The sequence below is a fragment of the Phragmites australis genome, chromosome 10 (assembly GCF_958298935.1).
Source record: "Phragmites australis chromosome 10, lpPhrAust1.1, whole genome shotgun sequence".
NCBI lineage: Eukaryota > Viridiplantae > Streptophyta > Magnoliopsida > Poales > Poaceae > Phragmites > Phragmites australis.
In genome coordinates this window covers 33,201,019-33,224,996 of record NC_084930.1, presented here as the reverse complement: position 1 = coordinate 33,224,996, position 23,978 = coordinate 33,201,019, and the positions used below count along the sequence as shown (strand labels likewise).

General features: G+C 44.7%; 6 protein-coding genes across 14 annotated transcripts; 1 reads left to right on the top strand and 5 right to left on the bottom strand.

Annotated features, from left to right (window-relative positions):
* Nucleotides 1–1,972: 1,972 nt before the first annotated feature.
* On the top strand, nt 1,973–6,796 carry LOC133930870 (WRKY transcription factor 72A-like). The gene is made up of 6 exons (XM_062377637.1): nt 1,973–2,159; nt 2,591–2,662; nt 2,921–3,004; nt 3,140–3,700; nt 3,822–3,935; nt 5,604–6,796. The coding sequence occupies exons 1-6, from the start codon at nt 2,106–2,108 to the stop codon at nt 6,465–6,467; spliced, it is 1,749 nt and encodes a 582-aa protein (XP_062233621.1). The 5' UTR covers nt 1,973–2,105; the 3' UTR covers nt 6,468–6,796.
* Nucleotides 6,797–6,915: 119 nt separating this feature from the next.
* LOC133930871 (uncharacterized) lies at nt 6,916–10,150 on the bottom strand. Of its 6 annotated transcripts, XR_009911810.1 has the most exons (5): nt 9,676–10,150; nt 9,052–9,175; nt 8,782–8,863; nt 7,810–8,431; nt 6,916–7,244 (listed from the first exon to the last, which is right to left on the bottom strand). XR_009911810.1 is itself a non-coding variant. In XM_062377638.1 (4 exons), the coding sequence occupies exons 1-4, from the start codon at nt 10,078–10,080 to the stop codon at nt 7,196–7,198; spliced, it is 660 nt and encodes a 219-aa protein (XP_062233622.1). In that variant the 5' UTR covers nt 10,081–10,150; the 3' UTR covers nt 6,916–7,195. The 6 variants fall into 6 exon arrangements, 1 of the variants encoding a protein (XP_062233622.1); XR_009911809.1 differs by having other exon boundaries at nt 7,810–8,863; XR_009911811.1 differs by having other exon boundaries at nt 7,810–8,863; nt 9,065–9,175.
* Nucleotides 10,151–10,292: 142 nt separating this feature from the next.
* Nucleotides 10,293–12,951, bottom strand: LOC133930872 (iron-sulfur assembly protein IscA, chloroplastic-like). 2 transcript variants are annotated; one of them, XM_062377640.1, is made up of 3 exons: nt 12,713–12,951; nt 11,154–11,375; nt 10,293–10,686 (listed from the first exon to the last, which is right to left on the bottom strand). In XM_062377640.1, exons 1-3 carry the CDS (start codon nt 12,852–12,854, stop codon nt 10,511–10,513), a joined length of 540 nt encoding a protein of 179 aa, XP_062233624.1. In that variant the 5' UTR covers nt 12,855–12,951; the 3' UTR covers nt 10,293–10,510. The 2 variants fall into 2 exon arrangements, with proteins under 2 accessions (XP_062233624.1, XP_062233623.1); XM_062377639.1 differs by having other exon boundaries at nt 11,154–11,378; nt 12,713–12,948.
* Nucleotides 12,952–13,203: 252 nt separating this feature from the next.
* Nucleotides 13,204–17,518, bottom strand: LOC133930867 (uncharacterized). 3 transcript variants are annotated; one of them, XM_062377634.1, is made up of 2 exons: nt 17,113–17,518; nt 13,204–13,636 (listed from the first exon to the last, which is right to left on the bottom strand). In XM_062377634.1, the coding sequence occupies exons 1-2, from the start codon at nt 17,501–17,503 to the stop codon at nt 13,518–13,520; spliced, it is 510 nt and encodes a 169-aa protein (XP_062233618.1). In that variant the 5' UTR covers nt 17,504–17,518; the 3' UTR covers nt 13,204–13,517. The 3 variants fall into 3 exon arrangements, 2 of the variants coding, with proteins under 2 accessions (XP_062233618.1, XP_062233619.1); XR_009911808.1 differs by lacking the exon at nt 17,113–17,518 and adding an exon at nt 15,147–15,629 and having other exon boundaries at nt 13,209–13,636; XM_062377635.1 differs by lacking the exon at nt 17,113–17,518 and adding an exon at nt 15,213–15,629 and having other exon boundaries at nt 13,210–13,636.
* Nucleotides 15,757–16,760, bottom strand: LOC133930869 (uncharacterized). Its single transcript, XM_062377636.1, has 2 exons — nt 15,970–16,760; nt 15,757–15,893 (listed from the first exon to the last, which is right to left on the bottom strand). The coding sequence occupies exon 1, from the start codon at nt 16,342–16,344 to the stop codon at nt 15,997–15,999; it is 348 nt and encodes a 115-aa protein (XP_062233620.1). The 5' UTR covers nt 16,345–16,760; the 3' UTR covers nt 15,757–15,893; nt 15,970–15,996.
* Nucleotides 17,519–19,805: 2,287 nt separating the features above from the next.
* Nucleotides 19,806–20,422, bottom strand: LOC133883277 (uncharacterized). The gene has a single exon (XM_062322553.1). The coding sequence runs from the start codon at nt 20,371–20,373 to the stop codon at nt 20,014–20,016; it is 360 nt and encodes a 119-aa protein (XP_062178537.1). The 5' UTR covers nt 20,374–20,422; the 3' UTR covers nt 19,806–20,013.
* Nucleotides 20,423–23,978: the final 3,556 nt, after the last annotated feature.

The window sequence follows — 23,978 nt, the reverse complement described above, 5'->3', positions numbered from 1 at the left end:
CACATCAATATCGTTGCAACATTTGTTCTATGCCGTCTTCATTGTTGCTAACAAAAATATCTTCAAATACCGATATATCGAAGTCTTTGTTAGCTGTCATATCGTTACCTTCGTTTTCTTCGACTGTTGGTTGCACTTTATGCACAACATCTTTAAGTTCACTGTGCTCAGTCCAACAAGTATAGTCTGCCTTGAAAGCCCTACAAATCAAGTGTGCATGAATCTGTTTTATGTTTAAAAACTGCTTCTCGTTCTTATAATCGACACACATACATCATATATAGTGATTGGCACGCTTCCTTTTTGGCTTCTTGTACGCTGGAACAACCCTAAAAAAGCATCAACGCCATTAAAGAACTCTGTCTCTTGATCCTTGTACATACATGATCAGCTCATCTATAAATTATTATAATTAAACCCATACAACTTATAATCATTAAAAAATTTAAAATCTAGAATAAATTCATTAAATTACCTTGCATGTTGATCGATCCCTATTTGAGGGTCCATCTCCTTTTGGTACTTGGACTGGGTTGGGGACCCGCCTTTCAAAAGCTGTTGTGTCTGATTGCGACTCGTGAGAGAACGTGTCATACTTACAACACAGTATTTTATCAATTGTGTTAAATTTACTACGTTGATTAATGAATAGAGAAAATCTATTAAATTAGTATTTAAATTTAAAACTTTAAAAATATACGCAATCTTCATACTAGAAAATTGAAGTTAGATTTTAATGTAGGCACCCATAACTATTTGCATATAACTTTAATCTACTTCTTAAATCATCTACAATGACAAAAATTATGATCTTTTTCTAAATTAGATATCAATGGGAGGTTTTGCTCCTTCCAAAATTCAACACCAAGGAACAATCACATACATTTAAACCTAGAGTAATCTAGCAACTAAATCTAATTACGAACAAAATGTAGATCATCTCTATACATCTAACTATGGCAAAAATTACAAACTTTTCTTAAATTAGATCTCAAATGGATCTCAAAATTCATCACCATATAACAAGCACCAAGCACCAACCCTAAAACAATCTACCAATTAAATCTATCTAAAAATAAAATATAGATCATTTTATAAACCTTAGAGCACCTTGACTCCTCTAAAATTTGAATGCTCCAACTGTAAGGACGGCAAAAATAGCAGGCAACACTGTTCTGCTTAGGCTCGCGATGGCTCTGTTCTGATCAAGGTTGGAGCAGAAGGTGAGTTTTATACTATAATAAATATCAGTGTCGATTGGTGGTTAGAACCGGCACTAAAATAGACTATATATCAGTGCCAATTCCATCCACCAATTAGCACTAATAGTCCGTTTCAGTGTTAGTTCTTAGCGGCTTAATCATTGTTCGCGTGCGAACGATTAAAAATCGGTATTGATATATTTTTAGTCTTAGTTACTGTTCAACGGTACTAATGAGCAGCTTTTTTTTTTTACCGTTTCTCTAAGTAGTGGCATGCTCATTAGTCACTGCAGCTGTCTTCATAAAATTCAACGTGAGCTATCCAGAACTTTCAGCTCCACAACGGCAAACAAATAAGCTACTTATATGGGTATTATCCTATGGAAACCAGTTTCCTATAACCATCCGATTGTTCTAAGGTCCTATGTTGAAGCTTTGAAATCAAGTCCTTACGTGAGGAGAGTTTCATAATAGTTGGCTGACGCGATGACTCGTGGGAAGCTTCATACGGACATTAACAGTGGACGCGCTCATCCAGCCGGACGTACGCAGTCTGGACGCACTGATAGGCTTCTCAACAGCAGCAACATGTTGCACACGTTGAAGTCCACATAAATGTCAGTCGCCTGTGCCATTTTTTTTTCTTTTTCTGTCTCCAAGTCATGGAAGAGTGGGGCGATATTTGACATAATCGATGTTGACCGCCTAACATAGGTAAGCACTGGGTTACGACTTCTTTTATGCCGAAGTCCAAATAGGAGAGGAAGAGGCCATGGCCTGCCTTTATAAGCCATAAGACTGGTGCAAGAACAAAGAGATCTGAAGAGAGAGACCTGAAGCTAGAGAAGAGAGAATAGGGATTGAGCTCCTCAAAAATTAGGTAGCTTCCGTCAAAGAGGAGAGATGATCAAAGGGGAGAAGCAGCTTGATAGCCATGAAGAGCAGTTAAAAGACGAGGTATGGATTTTTTTTCTCTTTTTGTTCTTTGGTTTTAAGATTTGAAGAGTTTGTTTGTGTATATGATTTAGTATGATTAGGACTTAGATGAGAGTTTTTCTCTTTCAGATTGTTGTTCGTGGTATGTGAATAGGGAGTTTCTTCAGAAATGCAGTATATATATGCATGATTGGAACTAATTAAGATTAGGGATGCATGTTTAGAAACAAATTCTGATGTCCAAATCAATCAGGTGTTCATCTTATTACGAAATATCAGGAACCACCAGTTCTGGTGCATGTATGTAGTAGCACAGACAAAATATGTGGATAAACTATAAATTGGAATGGTCCATGTTCCATGCATGCATAGCTGGTTCCCAAGATATTTTTATATGGTGTTTTTCTTTTCTGATCATACAAATAATACAATCTTCTACGTTATTGTTGCAGATAAAAAATGATGATCAGTTGCCGGATGACAACTTTTTCAAGTCCTTACACAAATCAAGCACAAAAAAACAGGTACCTGATAATTAACTATTGATACATGCATGTTCAAAAATTCATTAACCAAGGAAAATTCATGGCTCACCACTGTAGGATACTTCAGAAGAAATAGCACAATTAATCCTGAAGTTTAAGTTCCTTATCCTGAAATTTCCTAACTAGAATTTTCACCATAAAAGAAGTCAGCCTAGTTTCATTAGCTCCGTGTAATTTTTAGTTTTTCTTATCTACTGCGGTATTTTGATCAGCCTTTCTTTTTTTGGTTCGTCCTAGGTGTGTTCTCCAAGCCCAAGGGAAAGATCTCAAATGAACTCAGAATCAGAGCAAACCTCATCAAATCTAAAGGCTCAGAACAAGGTCAGGATGCATTATAATTATATCCGTTGTCTTCCTAGGTTTACACCAAGACAACTACTATCCATTATCATATGTGATTTGCTTCAGAAATGACTTCTGGATCTGACTGTTGTGCTTTGACGGCTTCTGGTTCAGGAAGATAAACTCGCATCCACAAGGGCTGAGATGGGTGAGGTAAGAGAAGAGAACGAGAGGCTAAAAAAGATGTTATCACACATTGTAGAGAACTACCGATCTCTTCAAATGCACTTCGACGTTCTTCAACAAGGACAAGCCAAGAAGTTTGCAGACCCTCCGACCGCTTTCCCCACCAACATGGAAGAGCCTGAATTCGTCTCACTGAGCCTCGGCAAGAGCACAAGCACGCGCAAGAAGGAAGAGGATAGTCTTGCCGAAGGCAAAGTGACAGAAGACTCGTTGAATATTAAAGGAGGAGGCCTCTCTCTTGGATTATCAGACTGTAAATTTGGTGCTACTAACAGTTCGAAGATACAGCCCGATGTGCTGAACCAGAGCCCTGAAGGCAGTTCTGGGGACGCCAAGGATGACACCGTGGAGACAAAAGAGCAATGGCCGCCCAGCAAAACGCTCAAGAACATGAGGAGTGTCGGTGCTGAAGCCGATGATGACACAGGTCCACTGCCGCAGATCAAGAAGGCTAGGGTGTCCGTGAGGGCAAGGTGTGATGCACCGACGGTACGTAGACACATACATTCTTGGAAAAGTACGATGATGACCTGTTATGTAGGAGTAGCTAGAAACACATGGTGATGAGATGAACTGAACAAGGCGCATGCATGCTTGTATTGCTGTGCAGATTAAAGACGGATGCCAATGGAGGAAGTACGGGCAGAAAATAGCCAAGGGGAACCCGTGCCCCCGCGCCTACTACCGGTGCACCGTTGCAGCAGGATGCCCCGTCAGGAAGCAGGTACATGCACTATCTTCAATATCGCTCATCTTTAAAACTACTACACATTTTTCATTAAAAAACATGATGCTATATATTTTTCCAACAAGGAAAATCTAAGTTCCGAATCCAAGTCTCCTTTGACAACGATACTTCACATAAGATGAACATGATATACTTGCAAGAGATTGACTTCGAGCGCGGGTACTGATTCCAACAACCCAGCTAATTAACAAGGCACCATTATACAACTGCTACATAACATGGGTTTGGAGTCAATGGATGACCCAAATTCTGCTCAGTTTGAACCATCGTTGCTTGCGGTTTACGAGGAATTAAAATTGGAAGCTATTGGTCGACATGGACCAGTTAACTAACAACCGAGTGTTGCCTACTTATTGCTAGGCCTCTAATTCCCAATTAAATTGATCCAATGGCTTCCAAAGCCGCCGTTTAGTCGATGCAATCTGCCAATTGGCAGTTGACGGGCTAAATCGAGGGTTAGGTCATCCACAAACATGATCGGAACCACCAAACAAATGCAAGGAAATCATGCATCTATACTCATGAATCAAACAACCAAGTGGGTTTTTTTTTAACACCGGTACCCCTCCTCCGGAGCCTTCTTTGGAGGTCTTATAATAGGATGCGACGTCATAAGATCGATCCCGGACGGGCTGGCTCCACAACGGGAGGCCAAACCAGGCGAGCTACACTCGCTTTGCAAACAACAAAGTGGTAACACCTAGCACGGATCAAATATAGAAATCCAGGAGCACGATAGACCAGAGATCGAGGACTCGGAGCCTTACTCGATCCTGAGGAGGCGGCGTCGGCGAGGAGAGCTAGAGGGGCGACGCGGAGCCAACTGCCGAACCCCGCCGCTCTCTTCTCACCGTTGCCTTTGGGCATTCTTGCGGGGTCTTAGTATTAGATTTATGTTAACTAATAATCCCTTCATTCAGAAATAGTAAACGTATTTTTTAAGCTCAGTATTTGAAGTTAGATTTTGACTAAGATTTTCTCGTAAAATATATTATTTATAGATGCAAAACCTATATAGTGTAAAATTATTTTGAATTATGAATATAATTATATAATTTTTATACATTGAAAATTCTTATATGATTAAATGTTAGTCAAAGTACATAAATAATGACTTTTTAAAATAAAACATGTCTATTATTTCTCAACAGATAGAGTATAGTACAACAGAAATTAGACTATTTTTTTAGACCATCCGAATCTAAAACACTTGTCATCAGCTTAACACAACCGAACTTTAATCTTGAGAAATTCCAGTATGCATGGTACTGAATAAGCGTATGGTCTACAATATGCCGCTGAATGTGAGTGAGACTGACATGTTGGTCGGGTGAGGCTCTGTTGCTTGAGATGTCAAACATCATATGGCCTGTTATATTTTTACTTTGAGACTTAAACCTTGAGCTGAAATAATGTAATAAGTGATAAGGATATATGCATGTCTGTAAAATTAGTCGGTCATTGACGTTTTTTAATAATAGAGAATAACTTAAAAGCGTCCCAGTCTCTACATAGTCGGTCATTGACGTACAGCGAAGATATAAACATTGGTATATATAAGGCCAATACTGCCTTAATTGTATGCTAATTAATTTTCTGCAATCATCCCTCCTGACCATGCATGATCATGCGTAACATTTGCAGGTGCAGAGAAGCGCTGACGACATGTCGATCCTGATCACCACCTACGAGGGCACGCACAACCACCCGCTCTCCGCCTTCGCCACCGCCATGGCCTCCACCACCTCAGCCGCCGCGTCCATGCTCACCTCGGGCTCCTCCTCCTCCCTCGGCTTCCCCACTGCCTCCGCCGCCGCCGCTGCAGGGCTCAACTTCGGCTTCCCGGCGCCGCACGACGCCCCCAAGCCGTTCTTTCTACCGACGGGCGCCGCATCCATCACTTACAACCCGTCCTATCCGACCATCACACTGGACCTCACCTCGCCGGCAGCGGCCACCTCCCAGGCCTTCTCCATGAGCAACAGGTTCTCGTCGAGCTTCGGTCACGGCACCAGGTACTCGCCTCCCACTAGCTTCTCCTTCTCCAGCTCCGGGCCCAGCGAGCTGTCCATTGCTGCATGGCCGGCGGCCGGTGGTGCTGGGTACCTTAGCTACGGGTCACCAGCTGCGCCGTCGTACAACGGCGTCAAGCTCAGCTCTTACGAAGCTGCACTTAGCAGCATCAGTGGAAGGCAAAGTGGGGAGGGCCCGGTGCTCTACCAGCAGCAGAGGACTTCTGCAAGCGGGAGCGCGCCGGCCGGCGTGCTCACGGACACGATAGCAAAGGCGATCACGTCGGACCCGGAATTCCACACGGCGCTGGCGGCCGCCATCACGTCGTACGTCGGCAATCAGGGCGGTGGGTCATCGGCGGGAAGGGAGGGCAGCCAGATGCAGGGGCTCAGGTGGGGACAGCACCTCGGTCTGGGGCCGTCGCCGTCAAGCACGGCCACGGCATGCTCGTCGGCGCTGCTGGGTGCCCCATGGACAACAGAGCACATGAGCTGAAGATTCCAAACGTGTTTAGTTCACTCGACTGTTATTGGCATTCAAGGGCGGACCGAGTCAAAAAGAAATTAAGCGAGGGCATACCAGCGATTTGATATTTACAACTTCATGAAAAAAGATCTAGGTCCACTGAAAAATAAGAATCTGAGCGGTGGCGTGTGCCCTTGCTGGGTCTATGATGAGTACCCCATGTTGGCATTTGGTCATTTTATTATTTGGTGTAGATATCCTGACTCACTGTAGAATAATAGGATAAAGAAATTGTTTGATTCACAGTAAACATGTAAAACAGAGAATCGAGTTTGTGTTTTTCAGTCCATTCCTTTTTTTCAGTAAGCAAAAGGTGAGCTCAGATTATGATACATGAACCCAAGTGACTTAAAGAGTCAAGTAATAATTGTAGTTACATTTCAATCTCTACTACTTCCAGGAAAGATCTATCTACTGAAAAAATTTATACAGTTATGCTTATGCAAATAAGAACCGCATGGTGTAGGATCCTCGGAAGATTTGAGGAATCTACGGTATGTTTTAGCTGTACACAGTTGCTCAGGGAAGCAACATGGCAGCACTGATGCACCAACACTATCTTCTTGTATAACAAAAGAATAAGCCATCAAGATGATTATCGATGGCATCCAAAGTGAAGAATAGTTGCTGTGATTTTCACTTGGAGATGACCCTCATAAACCGGCTCACAGAACTAACCACGCCCATGACATTATTCATCAACGATGGCGCCTCTTCGGATTGCTCATCTGCACCTCCAAATATCCTCTTCAAATTAGAATGATATCAGTTTCTTAAAAATGATTTTTTTTTATGGACAGCATTGCTGAACTACAACAGCATATGTATGCGAACCAGCAGCAAACATATGTTTTTCTTTAACAAAAAAAAATGGCATTTTCCATTTTGTGTTGAGTGACACTAGTTTGGCTGCTTAATGTGCGTGCAGCCACAAATTGCTGTCTAGAGATTGAAAAACGAGATGACTACTGGGTGCTACCAGTTTCTATAGCAGTCACATAATGTGACTCATTTTTCGACAGTGAACACATTCAATTCAGCATAATTTCTTAAATAGGTAGTGATCAAAGACAGATAAAAACGACATACAAAATTATTAGTTAGTCTCAGTGCCTTACCTCAATATCTGTTGCATCAGGGCGACTTGTCAGTTCTCTGGCAAGCAAATATCGGTTTAACCTATTTGGATCATCATAAAATACTTTCGAGTTTCTTTAACACAAATAAAAGAAACATAAATCTTAGCTTATTCTGTCAACGAATAATTATTTGGATCATATATGAATGGAAAAGACAACAATTATCTACATACCCAGGATAGCATCTAAAGATTGCACCAGTTGGCAATGGCTTCGTTGAGTAAACAGTGGTAAAAGTATTGCAAAGAGGGTGATGGATGTTAGCAAAAGAAAGGGACCAACCAACATATAAGAAGAAAACATATGCCCTAATTCAATGAGACTGCAGTCAACAACAAAAAATATACGCATTGAATAGATAAGAGTTAAGATAGGATGCTCAATGCCATGTTTTTTTGGGGTCTTCCTAACATAAAATCGCTTACTGGATTCATTGGGCATTTTTAGAAACAAGGGGACTAGCCCAACTTCATATTGAAAGCCATGGTTTCCGATTGAGTATTATTTAGAAAAAAGACTGGCCGAAACAACCAAATGGTTTACAGGTACAACTACTATGGTTTAAAACATAGCAGCATACTTCACAAAATGAAGTGTCTCTGTCTATCCTCTTGTCTGTATAAGCAATACTTATTTGTGTTTTGTGAAGCAGAAATAGTTGCACATTGACAGGCAACAGTGTAAAGATGTTTCCACTCACTTACCTTAAGAAATTTCTGCATAGATTCCGAACATTAAAGCCTACTCCAACATCTCCACTAACAAGGCGTGGGTTCCATATACAAGAGGTCTTATCTTCATTAAATTAAAATTAGACACTACTTCAGGATATATACACAAATTATAATAAAATAGAAATATAAGGTTGGTTGCTGATCAATATCAATCTTAAATTGATGCGAATATGAATGTATTTTTTTAGGCATGAAAATCTGTATGAGCTCTTTCATGTGATGGCTATACGTGTAGGTATGTATACTAATCTGCTGGTGCAAACGCATTCAAATCTTGCATATATACATGCATAGCCCAATACCCTCTTTAGCATGCCACAATAATTCAGGAATTCATGGGATATAACATGTTACATCAATTCGCTATGAAATCATCACTCCCTGAGTGAACTAAAGAAAGTGAAGCAGTACCTAAAGCACTTGAACTGTGCATCTTTCCACTGATACTTCAGAAGGGCAGCTGCACAGCATCTGGGAAAATTGCAATAGCTTTCTGTAATATAGCAAGTTGCATCAGTAAAGAACAAATATATAAAACACAAGATTCACGAATTTCCAACTGCCAAAGTAGTAATCCAATGTATCGATCAGGGCCAGGTAGGAGCTAGAGTGATGCAATCGTAAGTTCGTAACTAGTAAGCGCGTGAGAAAGAGCAAAAGCCATGTCTACTGCTAAACGACCTGGTATCCAAACCTGGCCTGTCTCTTGTACAAGCGTATCCAGGAAAATCCTCGACAATGCCCAGAGCTCATCCTGTGCTCCTTCCTCGTTGAGGAATTCCAGCTGAGGGATCAGCAGCTCTGCCTGCAGTCGTGATAACCAAGTACAAAGAATTGTATGATAAAGATGCATGATCGGCACAGAATGAGTGCTTCAGCCACTATTTTTACAGCAGAGAAGATCGAATCGAATTATTGACGAAAATCTTATTCTACCTCCGCTCGTTTTTACTTTCATTTAGGATATCTATATGGTCTCTAATACACAGTTTTAATATTACTTTTTATAATTATTTCTTAGTGAATTTTTTTAAATATATAATCATACGAGAGTAATTTTCATGACGGATCCTCTCATATCATTTGCATGTATCGAACTTTAGCAAATTTATGTATATTAATAGTCAAAGTTTTTAAAGTTCGACGAAATCAGCACTCGGCTTCCCTGACTGGCGAATCGCCCTCCAAATCCGACGAGAGTAACTGAACCACACAGCACCAAACGCAACACAGCACACGGCCGCCTCAGAAGGCGACGAACTTTCGTGCGCGTACGCACGAGTTGAGGGTCATAGTGAGCCAGACCTGTCGTCCTCCTCCGCCTGCTGCGCTGCCGGGCCGTCTACCGCCGCCGCCGCTTCTGTCTCCTCGGCCTCCGCGGGGGCGTCGAACTTGGCGGTACACGGGTCCGGCGCGCGGCGAAGGAGCAGCCGCGGCCGCAGCCTCACTGGCGTGGCGAAGGTGAAAGGCGAGAGGCGAGGGCGGGAGATAGGCTGGGCGAGCGCACTGGGGGCGAGAGAAGCGGCGCCGTGGTCGCCATTGCTTCGTCGAACAGCGCAGGGGAGACGCGATTCGTCGTCGGGACACAGGACGGTTGGTTCGCACTGGGAACGGGTTTCCATCCACGTGCGCCGTCCGATGGAAACTTGACGCGTCAGATTGATTGCCACACAATACTATTGCAGATAGTGACGGATCCAAAGCCACCATCCACTGCGCCGTCCGATGGAAACTTCACGTGTCAGATTGATTGCCGCACAATACTATTACAGACAGTGACACCATTCACTGCGCCGTCCGATGGAAACTTCACGTGTCAGATTGATTCCCTCACAATACTGCTAGTATTACAGACAAGTGACGGACGGTTCCAGAACCACCGAATAAACACTCTTCCCTTCTTTCTCTTCCATATCCAAAAATTAAACAAGACTGTAACTATCTTTGAATTATACTTAGTATTAAGGTTACAGGCTTACAGCAGTAACAAGTCCCACTGGATACACACCAGGCCGTGCCAGTACAAATCGTGTCATTCTTCAGAATGCATCAGTGGTATATCCATCACACTCATTTTACCAACAGAAGCAAGCTATAAGGCAGCTACATCCCGTTTTGACGGAACTAATACTATACTTCTTTAGTTGTTGCAGGCAGTTGCTGTGTTCTCCGTTTCTTTTCCGGTGGCGAAAGATTTGCCACACCCACAGGTTTTTGTTGCATTTGGATTCTGGAAGGCAAAGCCGCCGCCGATGAGAGCGTCGCTGTAGTCCAGCTCCATTCCAAACATGAAGAGAAGGCTCTTTGGATCACAGACTGAAGAAGCACAAAATAATCCTTTGTTAGCGATCTGTTGAATCAAATGATAGATACAGTTGGTTCATTCAGAATATAGAGAACCACATTTAATTCTAAGACCGAACTTTAGAAATTATTTTATCCTTATACTGTAGCAAGTATTCAGAATATAAGACTAAAAATCCCTACAGCCATTCTGCAGCGGCAGGCAGTAACTCCTCATGACCAGTTATCACTTATCAAGCCTTTCAATTAAATTGGAAATGGATTTTCTTTAGCTTCATCAGTTTTACTATGGATGCACATGTCCAACAATCCAACTTAATATCATCAATAACTTTGTCGGAACCAGCACCATGCTACTTCAGACAAGAACACTTGATGTAGCACATTGAAAAAGCAGGTATTTTGGAGTCTAATTGTAGAAACAGTTGTCATTCCTAAATCCTAACATGAATAATGCATAGTTAGGATGAAGAAGTTACCTATTGCAAAACCATTATATTCTATAACTGAATCGTCAGGGCTGGCATTTGCACGATTTTCAAACTCCATGGTGTAGGACATGCCTGAGCATCCTCCCTGTCTCACTCCAATTCTTAAGCAGAGATCCTCATTCCGTTCAGCCCTCATTTTATCCAGATGTTTGAAGGCCTTCTCAGTCAATGAAATAGCCGGAGCAATGCTACCAGATGTTGCTGCTGCAGCTGCTGCAAAATATAATCAATCAATTACTCATTTAGCGTTAGATGGAACTTGTGTGAAATCGTGTCGACTATTTGGTGTTTGTATACAGTATTTAATACCATAAAATCAGACCATGTCATAACATTCAATATTAACAGTTCCCCTTAAACCTTCCCTTCTCCTGTAACCATGGGAAATATGAACCTAAGACTGATGTGGAATGACTTACTAAAATCTACTTCAATCTGTAGCTTCAAATCATGTTCATCGGCAACAAACAATGCTTACGGAAGTGACTGATGTTGGTTCATTTAAAGGACTATGTATTAAAGGTCACTTCAACCTACAAGGCTACAACTTCGCAATCATGTACAACAGAAAAATAAATGATTATAGAAGTGGCAGTTGCGACTGGCCTAATGAATATAACATGCTAGTTGCACGCTATCCGAGTTATGAGTGACCTAGCAGCATTGTATTTGTAAATTACACATAGCTTTAGAAAGAGAATATTTCACTTAATCACCTTGAAGAAAAAGGAATTGTGCCAACAAGTCTAACAACCTACAATTGGACACATACGGTGCAATGACCAAATGTATAAGTTTTATTCTGGTAAGAAGGCATCCAACACTTCCAAAACAGTGTCTAGGAATAGTTATAACCCAATAAACGAGAACTATTGTCTACCATGGTCCTGTGGATTATATTTATTCTTTAGGGACTATGGCTGAATACAGGTTTGAAACTTTGAGTACGTGTTTCTTCTTTCTCTGATAACAGAGGCCAGAGGTGGCACAGCTTAAACCTCCTTATTTGGGGGGAAAAAGAAGAAAAGATCTACTATTTGGATGGGGATGGCCAAGTGATGAACCCTAATCAGGTCAATTACCAACATATGCCAACTAAATTGCCACGCGCAGAAGGGAGTAGGCAACAACATACAAAATTAGTAACTCACAAAGGCAATATAGGCCGCAACATATGCACATAATAGGAATTCTGTTGAAGGCTTCTAATCCTTATATTGCCAGTTATCACATTAATGAAGCGTTCGATAATCTCCAAGGCTACCAAGCCTTCCTATCCACAGCGGCACAGCTAGACAAGTGTCCAACTGCCTGAAGCCATGCTCCTAGATAACGAGGTGTGCCACATCAACATCAGTTCTTATGGTATGGTTCAATATCTCTCACAGTACGGATTAATCCAATCCAAGCTCATTTCATAGGTCTTTACAGCCCAAATCCCACTATCCACGTAGCCACAAATCCATATCTTTTACAAATCAATATAACTCGACTGTTTCCAATTACATGAGGGGGGAAATAACATCCGAGTTGAGTTGACCACGGACCTGGAGGTGCGGAACCGCTGCGGAGGGAGACGGCCCTGCGGCCGCGGGGGAACCGGACCGAGAAGGCGGAGGAGGAGGAGACGGCGGTACCGGTGGGGCGGCCGAGGAGAGGATGGGACGACGTGCCGGACGCGAGCGCCATGGTGCTCGTGGGGGTTCAGCGAGGAGAGAGAAGCCGGTAGAGAGACGGAAGCACAGGGGAAAGGTCTGGTGTGGCTAGCGCCCAGCGGGAGCGGGGCCGCCCAGATTCTTGGAGCCTTCACCCCGGACGCGAAAATTCGATCAGCACATGCGGATGCAGGATTTTCATGACCATTCATTTACTATTAAAATTCGTGTTACATGAGTAGATAAAAAATCATATACTTAGTGAAATAATTAATGTTTAAATTAGTATTAGTCTATCAAATAAAAATGATAAATGATTAAGATAAACTTTACATATGTAAGTATATACAAAATTGTATTTTTTTAAAAAACTATATGTTCACGACTGTCGCAACATGTTTTAGTGAGACAACATCTCTTTTATCTTTTTATTAATACTGTGAACAAGATATGTACCAACTTGCAATACAATTGGTGGAAAAATGTTTCTTAGATCAACAACTTATTCTTTACTTGTTATTGCAACGCTTATAAGAGTATACAATAAGTGTCCTCATAAAAGAGAGAAAATAGAGAATATACAAACAATTGGTGACGGTGTAATCTAAAATATACAATCATACAATTCATTTCAGCTTGCTTTATTTTACAGGCAAACCATTTACGACTGCGATCCTCTTGCTCCAGCATCCACACCTCAGTAAGCTTGAGCAACGATGATAACCTCCCAAGCACACCATGACAAAACGAATGAATTCTTCGATGTCATATGCCAATAGTCGGCCCCATCAGGAACTCTGAACCTTTGCAGGATTCCTGGAAAATTATGCTATCTTGCTGTAAAAAATAAATTCTAAGGAGAATATTGTGCTCCAAAACCGAATAGCAATAAACATATCCCACCGTTAGCCTGCAAGAACATTACTGGAAAAATACTCAAAAGTAACGTGTCATAAACCTCTAACGTCTTATTGATGATTAGTCATGAGTAATAGATAAAGATCTATCATCAATAAGATCATTAGTGACAGATTAAAATTTAGCCTATCACTAATAAATATAATATGACCTATCACTTATTATAAGTTATGACTCGTCATTTATAACTGATGAAATATTTTCGTACTTTTTAAACATAAAAATTATTAAAAAAAAAATTAATCCGAGCCAACGTAACTCAGGTCATCACCACTCGCCACGTGTCTCTTGCTATTTTTATAGTGTGTGTTTTGTGCAAATTGAACTCATGACATACTCTCGCACGCATAGCAATCTTACCACCTCACTCTCGCGTACGTTCTGATAAGTGACGGATCACAGTTATGACCCGTCACTAATGTTTATTGTAAAATAGACACACAAAACAGTTGATTTAGAGTGTCTTCGGTTAAACTGGTATAATTTTTATATACAGACTCCAATTACGATATTTTTTGACTCTATGGATATCTAAAAATATTACATCCGTTTCTCCTCGATTTTGTCAGGTTCAATAATTTTTTTGAGGCTAAAAACGTCTTGGAAGATTGAGTTATTGCTTTGAAAATTTTTGTATCATTTTTTAAACACGTATTTGTGTTTATAGAAGGCTCCTCTTACATCAAACTTAAGAAAAAAAGATATACAATAGTTTTTATTCCAGTGTTGCTAGGGTGAGAAAAATAAGAGGAAAATAAAATTAAAATAAAAAATATTTATGAATACACTATTATAAATCAAATTACTTTAGAAATGAATTTGTTTTTACCATTATACTACATATTTTATGGTTTACAAATAAATGCAAATTTTAGTGTTGGATATAGAAAATATACATGGTTCAATAACTATTATATAGTTATTATTTTTAATTAATATAGTAGCTAGATTTATAATTGATAAATTATAAAGGATATATTAGATATGTCACAATTATGAAAAGAATTGAAGAGTTGATGAGCTCTAATATTTCATCAGAGTGATCGACTAATATATCTGTGATTGGCTAATTAAGATTTCTTCATCTATTCTATTTTATTAAACTGATCATTAGTGTTGGATCAATACTTGGCTCATCACTAATGACTCTCTAGAACAACCTGTCACTGATAAATTAGTTATTAATAATGAGTCACAATTTAACCCGTCACTTATAATTCGTCTAAGATAACCCGTCACTAATGACGAGTGACTCGTCATAACTAACCTATCATTTTTAACATAAGTGATAAGTTATATTATGATCAAACCGTCATTAATTTTACATCTGTTTTATCTATTTTTTATAGTGGAATAACTCACCAGACATCTTAATCGACTAGGATAAAAGGTAATCAACTTCGCTTACCGGACGGATATACAAGCATAGCCGGACGTACACAAGATGCATCAACAGGCAAACCAACCGGCCAACCTTACGTGTATGGTTCACTCGAGCAGTGTTCCTCCGTCACGGATGGCGGCGGAACAAGCCAATAGAGCCACCGACCGTGGTGGCAGCAGCCATCGTCCAAACGACCGCCGCGACGGGCCACGACGGCATCGCCGCCGCGACCTTCCACGCGAACAGCACGGTGAGCAGCGTGCACAGCGCCCAGACCTCGCGTCTCAGCCGCCCCCTCCCGTGGGCGGCCGCCCCGGGCGGCAGTCGCTCGTACGCGCGGAGCCTAAGGAAGAGCAGCAGCAGCGCGGCGTAGCCGACGGCCACGAACGCCGTGGAGCCGACGTCTCTCGCCGCTGCGGCTCTGTAAGCGGCCAAGCCGGACGTCAGGGTTACGGCGGTTAGGCCCGCGCGGACGAGAACGGCGTCGGCGCCACCTCCTTCCATGGCAAGTTTGCTAGCTATGGTGCGATCGGGAGCTTGACCGGATAGTTGATGTCCTTCTTGTAGGAGTACACCACCGCCTTAGCTCCGGATCGACTTGACGTGCAAGGAAGCATCTTGTGCAAGGATTATCCTTTACTTGTTATTGCAACGCTTACATTTCACACGTTACTCCTTTGCTCTGTTCCTACTGGATGTTAAGTTTCGTGCAGTTTTCCTCTAAAACGGTAGGCAAAGGAAAATTTCACACGCTATTCCTTTGCTCCATTCCTGTGAACCAAAAGTGTGATGAGTCCCAATCCTACGGTTTTCCTCCGTTTTGCCTGTAAACCAAAGGAGGCCTTACTCTGCTCGGCGTGAAGAAATCAGAACTTCACGGGTTGAGAAAGAAGGCCCGGAACCCAGCACCAGCGGTCGCCGCCGCCGTCAGATACACGACGATACCGACGGCCGTCGGCATCAGCGGTGCGACGCGTGACGCGAACATCGCCGTGAGCAGCGTGGTAAGGAGCCAAACCGCGGCCTTGGTCCTGCCCACGTCCCCCTCCCCACGCTCGAACCTGCGGAGGAAGCGAAAGAGCAGCAAGATGGCCGCGTAGGCGCCGGCCACGAACGCGACGGAGCTCGGGTCGCCGCGCGACCTGTAGATAACCAGCGCGGAGTTGCCCGTCAGCGCCGCGAAGCCGAGCTTGGTGAGGAAACCATGGCGACCGAGGTCCATCGCTTCTGGCGCGGTGTGCGAGAGCCGGCCGGAGGCCGGAGCTAGCTTGCTTTTTGCCACATTGGTAACCGCACTATTTATAGGCGGAGAAAGTGATGATTTGTATTCTACGTCAGCAGATGTGTGTCAGGTCTGGGCGCCACGTCATGCACGAGGCCATGAGGCATGGGACGGAGCAGCCGCGGCGGCTGCGACTACGGGGAACGGAGGAAGACGAAGCGAGGACTACTTCCTCTGTCTCCGTGAGACCATGAACAGGTAGCCGCCGGCGGCTGGACTACTTCCTCTGTTGGTCTCGGTTTCACTTCCACGGTTTAACCTGCTGCTCAGGTTCGCGGAAGGCGAATAAGATTCGAGATGAGCAAGGGTGGTGCTGACTGGAAGAGCACCAGCATACATGGCCTTTCTGTAAAGAAATCCAAATGCGAGAATGAATGCTAGGCTGCTAGCGAGGCTTCCAAAGCATGGCGATTCGATTCGAGTACCATGCTCGTGAAAGCACCAGCAAGCAACTTGGAGGAATCGAAGAGGGAGCAAGTTTGAGCAGTGCTGGACCTATTTCAATGGACAAGGGGATCAAAACGAGCAGCGCTCTGTCGGCGATGGAGCCCATGAACAAGTCATGTGGAAGTCCAAGAACCGAAAATCTCAAAAGAATTTCCCAAAGAACCGAAAAGAATCTTGCTAGACTGGCAGCAAATTCGTCTCCCTATCTGCCTGTTTCCAAAAGAAACACATCAAACGCCTGAAACCGAGCACCAAACTGACCTCGTGTTGCCAGCGGCAGTCCGGCACCGATCACCGATGTGAATGGAAGCTCACCGGCCGCGCCGGAGAAGAACCCCAGTCTGCGCTCTGCAGGCGGCGGTTTAACTAGGCAGCGATCATTTCTGGTCTCGCGAGTTCCAACCTCTCTGTTTTCATCTCCGCTCCGGTCCCTGCCCCCGTCTTTTCTCTTCCTTTCCTTCCGCTGCTGTCGCCCCTTTTGCCTTTCTTGACCCAAAGTTTTGGGACGCTGATCCTCTGCAGTAGTAGCTATGCACAGTAAGTGTGCATTAAACTCACTTACCGTAGAGATGGGTCTTCTGTCTTCTCCGCTGCTAGAGCAGAGGATCCCGGCCCAAAGTTTTGACTTTTCAGAACATGTAGATGCAGTCATGCAGGACCTTTTTGTTTGCCGCTCTCAACTATATGCCCGAGTATTTTTCATGAACAGGCACCTCTAAAATACAGACAATAATTGGTTGATGAACTGAAATGGTTCCTAGATATAAAATGCAACTAAACTGTGTTTGGCGCGTGATATGCCTAAGATTGCACTAACTAAATGTGCTTGTGTTTGATGCGTGATATGCTTGAGACTGTGTTTGGCGTGTGATATAAAACGCAACCAGCTCTCTTTCTACATCGGTTGGAAAGATCAGTGCCCTCTCTCTCTTTGCAAATGGATTCTACTAGCCATTTTAGATAATAGAGTAGAAGAGATAAGGGAGATGGAGGAGGAAGCGCCACCTCCACTGCTCCCCTCCGCGTCCACGCTGTTGGGGCACTATGGACTGAAGTGACAAAGGTGATGATGATGCTGAAGATAGAGGGGGTGGGGAATGGCGTAGTTGGTGTCGTCGGGGAGCTGTCCTCATTGCAGGATCTTGACCTTTGCAACAACCGTATCCAGGATGTCAATGACCACGCGCCGATCGCTGACCTCTACCTTGTCTCGCTTGACCTCTACGAGTGCCCTTTCTTCTTCTTGTAAGATCTGAGCTCCTCATCATCATTGGTCAGTGGGGCTTCATCGACAAGCGTGAAGGCGTGAGTTTCCAAATTACCTACCAGATTGTGTAGATGTGCCTATCAAATGCCTAAAGTTGCCTCTATTTTTCTCCTATTTTGCTTCTCCAAATCATCCTATTGTTTATGCGCATTTCCCCTATTGTTTCTTATGACATCATGCCCAATGCAAAGGCGCTAATGCCCCACCCCGCTGGCGACATGAATCCTCCCATAGTAGTCGCGTCCACCTGCAGAGCAGACTACACCACAGTGATTGCGGCCACCTCAGAGTACATGTCGCACCGATGACGATTGGGGCCGTGGCTCCACCGAGGGGAGTTCCAAGAGAGTTGTGGTGCTAGGGCATGTCGTTCCAGGCATCGGTGGCCGTGGCTCGAGTAGAGAAGGAACTTGCTTCCGAGTTTTGTACTAATTTGCCTGGCAAATGCTTAAAGTTGTCTCCATTTTTCTCCTATTTTGCTTCTTTAAATCATCCTATTTTTCGTGCATATCCTCTCTATTGCCTAAGAAAGCGTTTGGTGATGATTTGCTTATATGTGTTGTAATTTGTTTTTGAATTTTACTCAAAATTGCTCATAATATTACGATGATTTGCTTATAATTTCTGAATGCAAATTGAAGTATTGGGACAAATTATATTATGATTTTTCTCATCATTGGATCTGTAGATTTGATCCAATGCTGCACAGACTGCAACGGAGCGCAACAGAAAAGATAAGTCTAATCTGAAGCTTCCTGTGCGTTGGACGGCCGCGTCATGGCCGCGGTAACCGTGGGAGATTTGGGGAACGCTAAAAAGGATAGATGAGAAATCATGTTAGGGTGGGTTGCCCAATATAAGAATGCATACTTAAAACTTCCAAAACAAAAACAAATCCGTCCAAAGGTATGCCTTAGACTTGGCAACTTCCCATGCAACAGATTGGGCAAACTGTAACTCGGCTGCGCAATGGTGGCAGGCTGTTGGCAATGCCGCAGGTATGCCGTCCTGGGCAGTCCGATCCATGATGCTACTAGTGGAGATTTGAAAAGAGCGCAATGCTAGAATTTTCCAGCCCAAGGATTTCTCTGCAAAGACTCTGCTTGCCAAGATCGAAGAGGAGGCTAGGGCACATTGCTTAGCAGGAGCGAAGAGGCTTAGACAGATCATTCCGGGTGATTAGTATCCTTTTTTGTCTTCATTGTCCTCCCTGAGTTTTTTTCTCCATGGCTGAGCCTGTTTTGTTTTGGCCTGCTGGCCTTTCTATGTACATTTTGCTCCCCTTCTTTATTAACATACATACCAACAAATCTCATGCTGACCCGTTCAAAAAAAGAGGAAAGCAGAACGATGAAATACATACATGTCATTGTCCAATATCGTGAGCATCACTTTTAGAAAAAGATTATTAATTATCTTTTCAAACGAAAAAATTAAGCTATGTAATTTTATGGGAGAAATGTAACTCCGCAATGTATTATGTACTCATCATCTATCTCGGCCATTCACTCTCTCATCTATCTCATGTTTTTTTTATCTAACCTTTCAATACAAATCTTAATACAAATGGACAGTTAAAGGTAGAGAGTGCATACATACCACGTTATAGAATTTTCACTTCCAACTCCATGTCTGCGGCTTTCAATGTTTCTGTGTCCATGCTCCTTGTTGAATCAACAAAAATCTATTGAGTCTCAAATCAAGACACAACTTCGATAAATAAGCAAAATTCATTGCAAGTCTCTGAAGATGTATAGAAAAGCCGAAAAAAGCCAAATCATGGGCGTAACCAACGAATTCATCTCAGTCGGCAACGATACCAACTGCAGCATCTACACTGCTGCTCTGCGAGCCGGGACTCTGACACAATGAAACTGGAGTCGGTCGGTCACGCCTCAGTGGTTGACAAACAACGCCCAGTACCCACCGCCGGCCGTCACGGCGGCCATCGCCCAGACCGCGACGCCGACGAGCGGCGGCATCAGAGGAGCCACCCGCGATGCAAACATCGCGGTAAGCAGCGTCGAGAGCGCCCAGACCGCCGCCTTCACCTTGCCCCTGTCCGCAGGTGGCACGCGCTCGAACTTGCGTAGGAAATGGAAGAGCAGCAGCAGCGCTGCGTAGGCGAGCGCCACGAACGCGACCGAGCTCGGGTCGCCGCGCGACCTGTAGGCGGCCACGGCGGTGTTGAACGTCAGGGCGCAGAGGCTCACCTTGGCCAGGGGAGAATGGCGGTCACCACGACGATGATCCATTATTCGCCGCGCAGGGGCATGCAGCAGCTGGTGTAACAGGTGCAGAAGCAGCCTCATCGTCTCAACGGCTCAACACGATGAACTAGTTATAAGAGTGGCAACGGATCGGGTCTTGGGGCTGGGTGGAAAAAAACACACATGATCTGAAATCCGAAATATCAAACCTGATCCGATCCTGAAATTAATAAGGGGTGGAAAATCACCCCGGCCCTGACCCCGGTAGGGTCCCGAGACCCGATGGGGGCAAGAAACCCGACGATTCATCGCCAATCCCCACTCCATCTTCCTCCTCACACCCTCGCCCATTCCATCTTGCTGCGACCGATGGGTTCATCAGCCGACGCCAATCTGTGAGAAGATCTGCTGTTGTGGACTTGTGGGGAGAGGGGAGGCCCTGACGTGCGTGTGGTTCGCGGTGGTAGATAGGTGCGAGCCCGACATGCGAGGAAGAGGTGGGGAGGCACCAGGGCATAATTATTCGCGCGGGGCACGCACAGAGGAGGTAGGAGAGGACAGTGTCGACGAGGACCAGGAGGAGGAGGGGGCTCGTTAGAGATGACAGAGTCTACGCGGACGAGGATAGAGTCAACAAGGGGTGTGAGCTCGTGGAAGCGACATGAGTCAGGAGACGAGGGAGCAGCATCCGAGCGCCTTGATGTCGTCACTGATGCGGTGATGCCGATGAAGATAACAAGGAGGAGCGCATTGGGGATCTTCGACCATCGGTAGTGGCGGGGGAGACCGGATCTAGAGGAGGGAGGGGGCCTGATCGCCTCGGAGACATACTCGGCCACTCCACTCGAGAGTTAACCCTAGCTAGCTAGCCGTCAGTTAGTGGGCACGACGTGGCCGCCGGGGCCTCTTTAGAAGTGCGGCTGGCCACCTGAGACTTGGCTAGTGGGCTACATGCATGTCTTGGGTGACCCGTGGACAAACCGTGGGTGAAAACTAAAACCCAAGCCCAATCTGACCCATTTCGAATACCTAACTTGACAAACCCATGGGTGAAATCTTGGCTCGAATCCAAACCCATCGGACAGGGTACCTGAACCCGCGAGTCCAATTGTCATCCTAACTAGTTGTGCAATCCTAGCTGCACTAGATAGCCAGATTCTCGATTGTCGTGTATGCCAATGTTTAAGGTTTTCGTTCGGCTGGGCGACGCGATGACGTCATGCGACTGGGTGGCACGGCTCCCGGTGGCCAAGAAGCAGCATGTAGGGCACGTGCGACCAAGGCACGGCGGGCAGGGCACGTGGCCTGGGCGTGAGCGGATGTACGCGGCTGCACTGGTGGAGGTAGACAGCGCCACGACAGGATTTCGAGGCCCGTGGTGGAATAGGCCTCAGGTTTCGATTGAATGAGCTTAGGTTTCAAGGCCTGTGGGGTACCCACATGTATAAAAATAAACTCGAATCCTAATCAGGTTGGGACTCAACCCGATGGCCCCGTGAGGCAATTTTGACATCCGAACCGGCCCTTGACGGATCTCAAACCCATAAGACACTGATCTAACCCGACCCGCTACCACCCTTACACTTTGAATTTCTCGAAAAATCTGGTCACTAGCTCATTTGGTTGGCTAAGTCAAAATGCCCTCGCATCGTTCCATTTGTCCCCGCGACATGCGTGCCCAAGTCCAAGAATTGTACCGGCATCACGCTGCATTTGTCGGAGGACAATCGGACGGTGCCGGCCAGCACTACGCGCTGTCGCACTCACCGGCCGGTCAGTCAGTCACCACCGACTGCCGTCCCGACCCTGCGAAGGCGGATGGACGTATGCTCCAGCGACGCTACCGAGAGTCTCGGCATGGGACTCGGATCCTATGTTGGCGGAGCTTGGGTGTTTTGGGTATGTTGTATAGTATTTGTCTAATTACATGTGGTCGGTTATATTATTATGTTTATGCATAGCCACTTCTATTTTTCTAGCTCCGCCACTAGCCGACTGCCGACTCTCCGCCAAGCAATTTTCATCCCATGTCGGTCGATGGCCCTTTAGCCACACCACACCGTGAAGTCAGGAGCTGAGGCTGAAAAGGGCCAAGGAACACAGAAAGGTGGTGATGGCCTTTCGGCTTGAGAAACGGACAATGGCGTTCACATCCAGTAAGGGGCAGCCGGCGCGCCCATGGCGTCAACTGTTGCACTGCTAGGTTTCTTTGAGGTAATTCCGGATGATTTTGTTTGTGTCCCCGTGACACAATAAAATTTCTCCCACCCTTGAGCTGCACTTGCCGTCGTTGCGGACGCCCGCAGCCGGTCTCTCCACCTCCCTCGCCGTTGCTTTTCCGTCTCCGCCTCTACTGGGGGGGCTCCGTCGGGGAGGATGGACCGCCTTTCGATCTCCTTCGTCATGCATGTTCGCCGCTAGGACAACACCAGCGAGCAACCTCTGCTTGGAAGCTCCACAGGTCCGCCGTCGTCCATGAGCTGCCTTCGTCTTCTCCCTTCTGGCCATAAGAAAGTTAGCGTTAGCCCGTGCATGAGTGGCCATCCATGAGTGGAGATGATGCCCTGAGAAGCCCGACAAACCCACTGCCTTCAATTTAAGTTCGTCGCATAAACGAGGACTAACGTGTAACTATCATATTCTAATACCCCAGAGTGGGAAGAAAATCCTATAGAATCTGATCTACAGCTCCATCAAACTGGACCCTCCCCACACAGTGACACGTGACAACACTAATCTTAATGCACCCATCCTACTAACCAACCCCATTAATCAAGAGATTCCATTATCCATTACCGATTCATGCCCTTTTACTTCTAATCATGATCTCCCTATCGTAATTCTCTAAAACTTCCATCTCAAGAAGACGACGGCTTCGTTCGAGCACGACGCCATGCTGATGGCGGCCTTCGATCATGACGCGATGGTAGCCGCCTTGGGCTTCAACCACAACAGTGGTCTGGCTGGGAACGGGCTTCACCGCGACGACATCGCCAACGTCGTCTTCGACCATGACAACGCTTTGGATGGAAAGGGCTTCCACCACGACTACATCACCGGCGCCGGCTCCAGCCACAATGGCGCTCTGACCAGAGAGGGCTTGCATCACGCCGACATCGCCGATACGAGCTTAGACCACAATGGCACTCTAACCGGAGAAAACGCCACAGAGAATTTAGAGGTAAGCCACAACGATCTATAGTTGTCTTACTGATGCTAGAACATTCAGGTTTATCAAAACTGAAAGCTATATACATAGCTGACAATAAAATGCACTTCTAGTTCGTCTGATGGTCACTTGTGGGATATTTTCTTTGATTCAATAAATTTATCACTAATTTCTGTACTTAATGTATGTCTATAGGTGAACAATCGGATTGCATCCTCAGAAAATGTATTGACAGGGGGAATGTGCTTTGCATCTGAAAAAAAGACCCGCAACTTCTATAATTCTTATGCTAAAAAGATTAGATTCAGCATCCGATGGTGCCACAGGAAACAAAGATCTGATAGCACTATATCTTCAAGATATTTACTTTGCAATAATGAAGGTATGAAGGGTACTCATCCAACTCATGAAACAAAGACAGCACAAGCTTCTTTGAGAACATATTGTGGGACTCGTGTTCAGTTCTCCATCACCAGGGAAG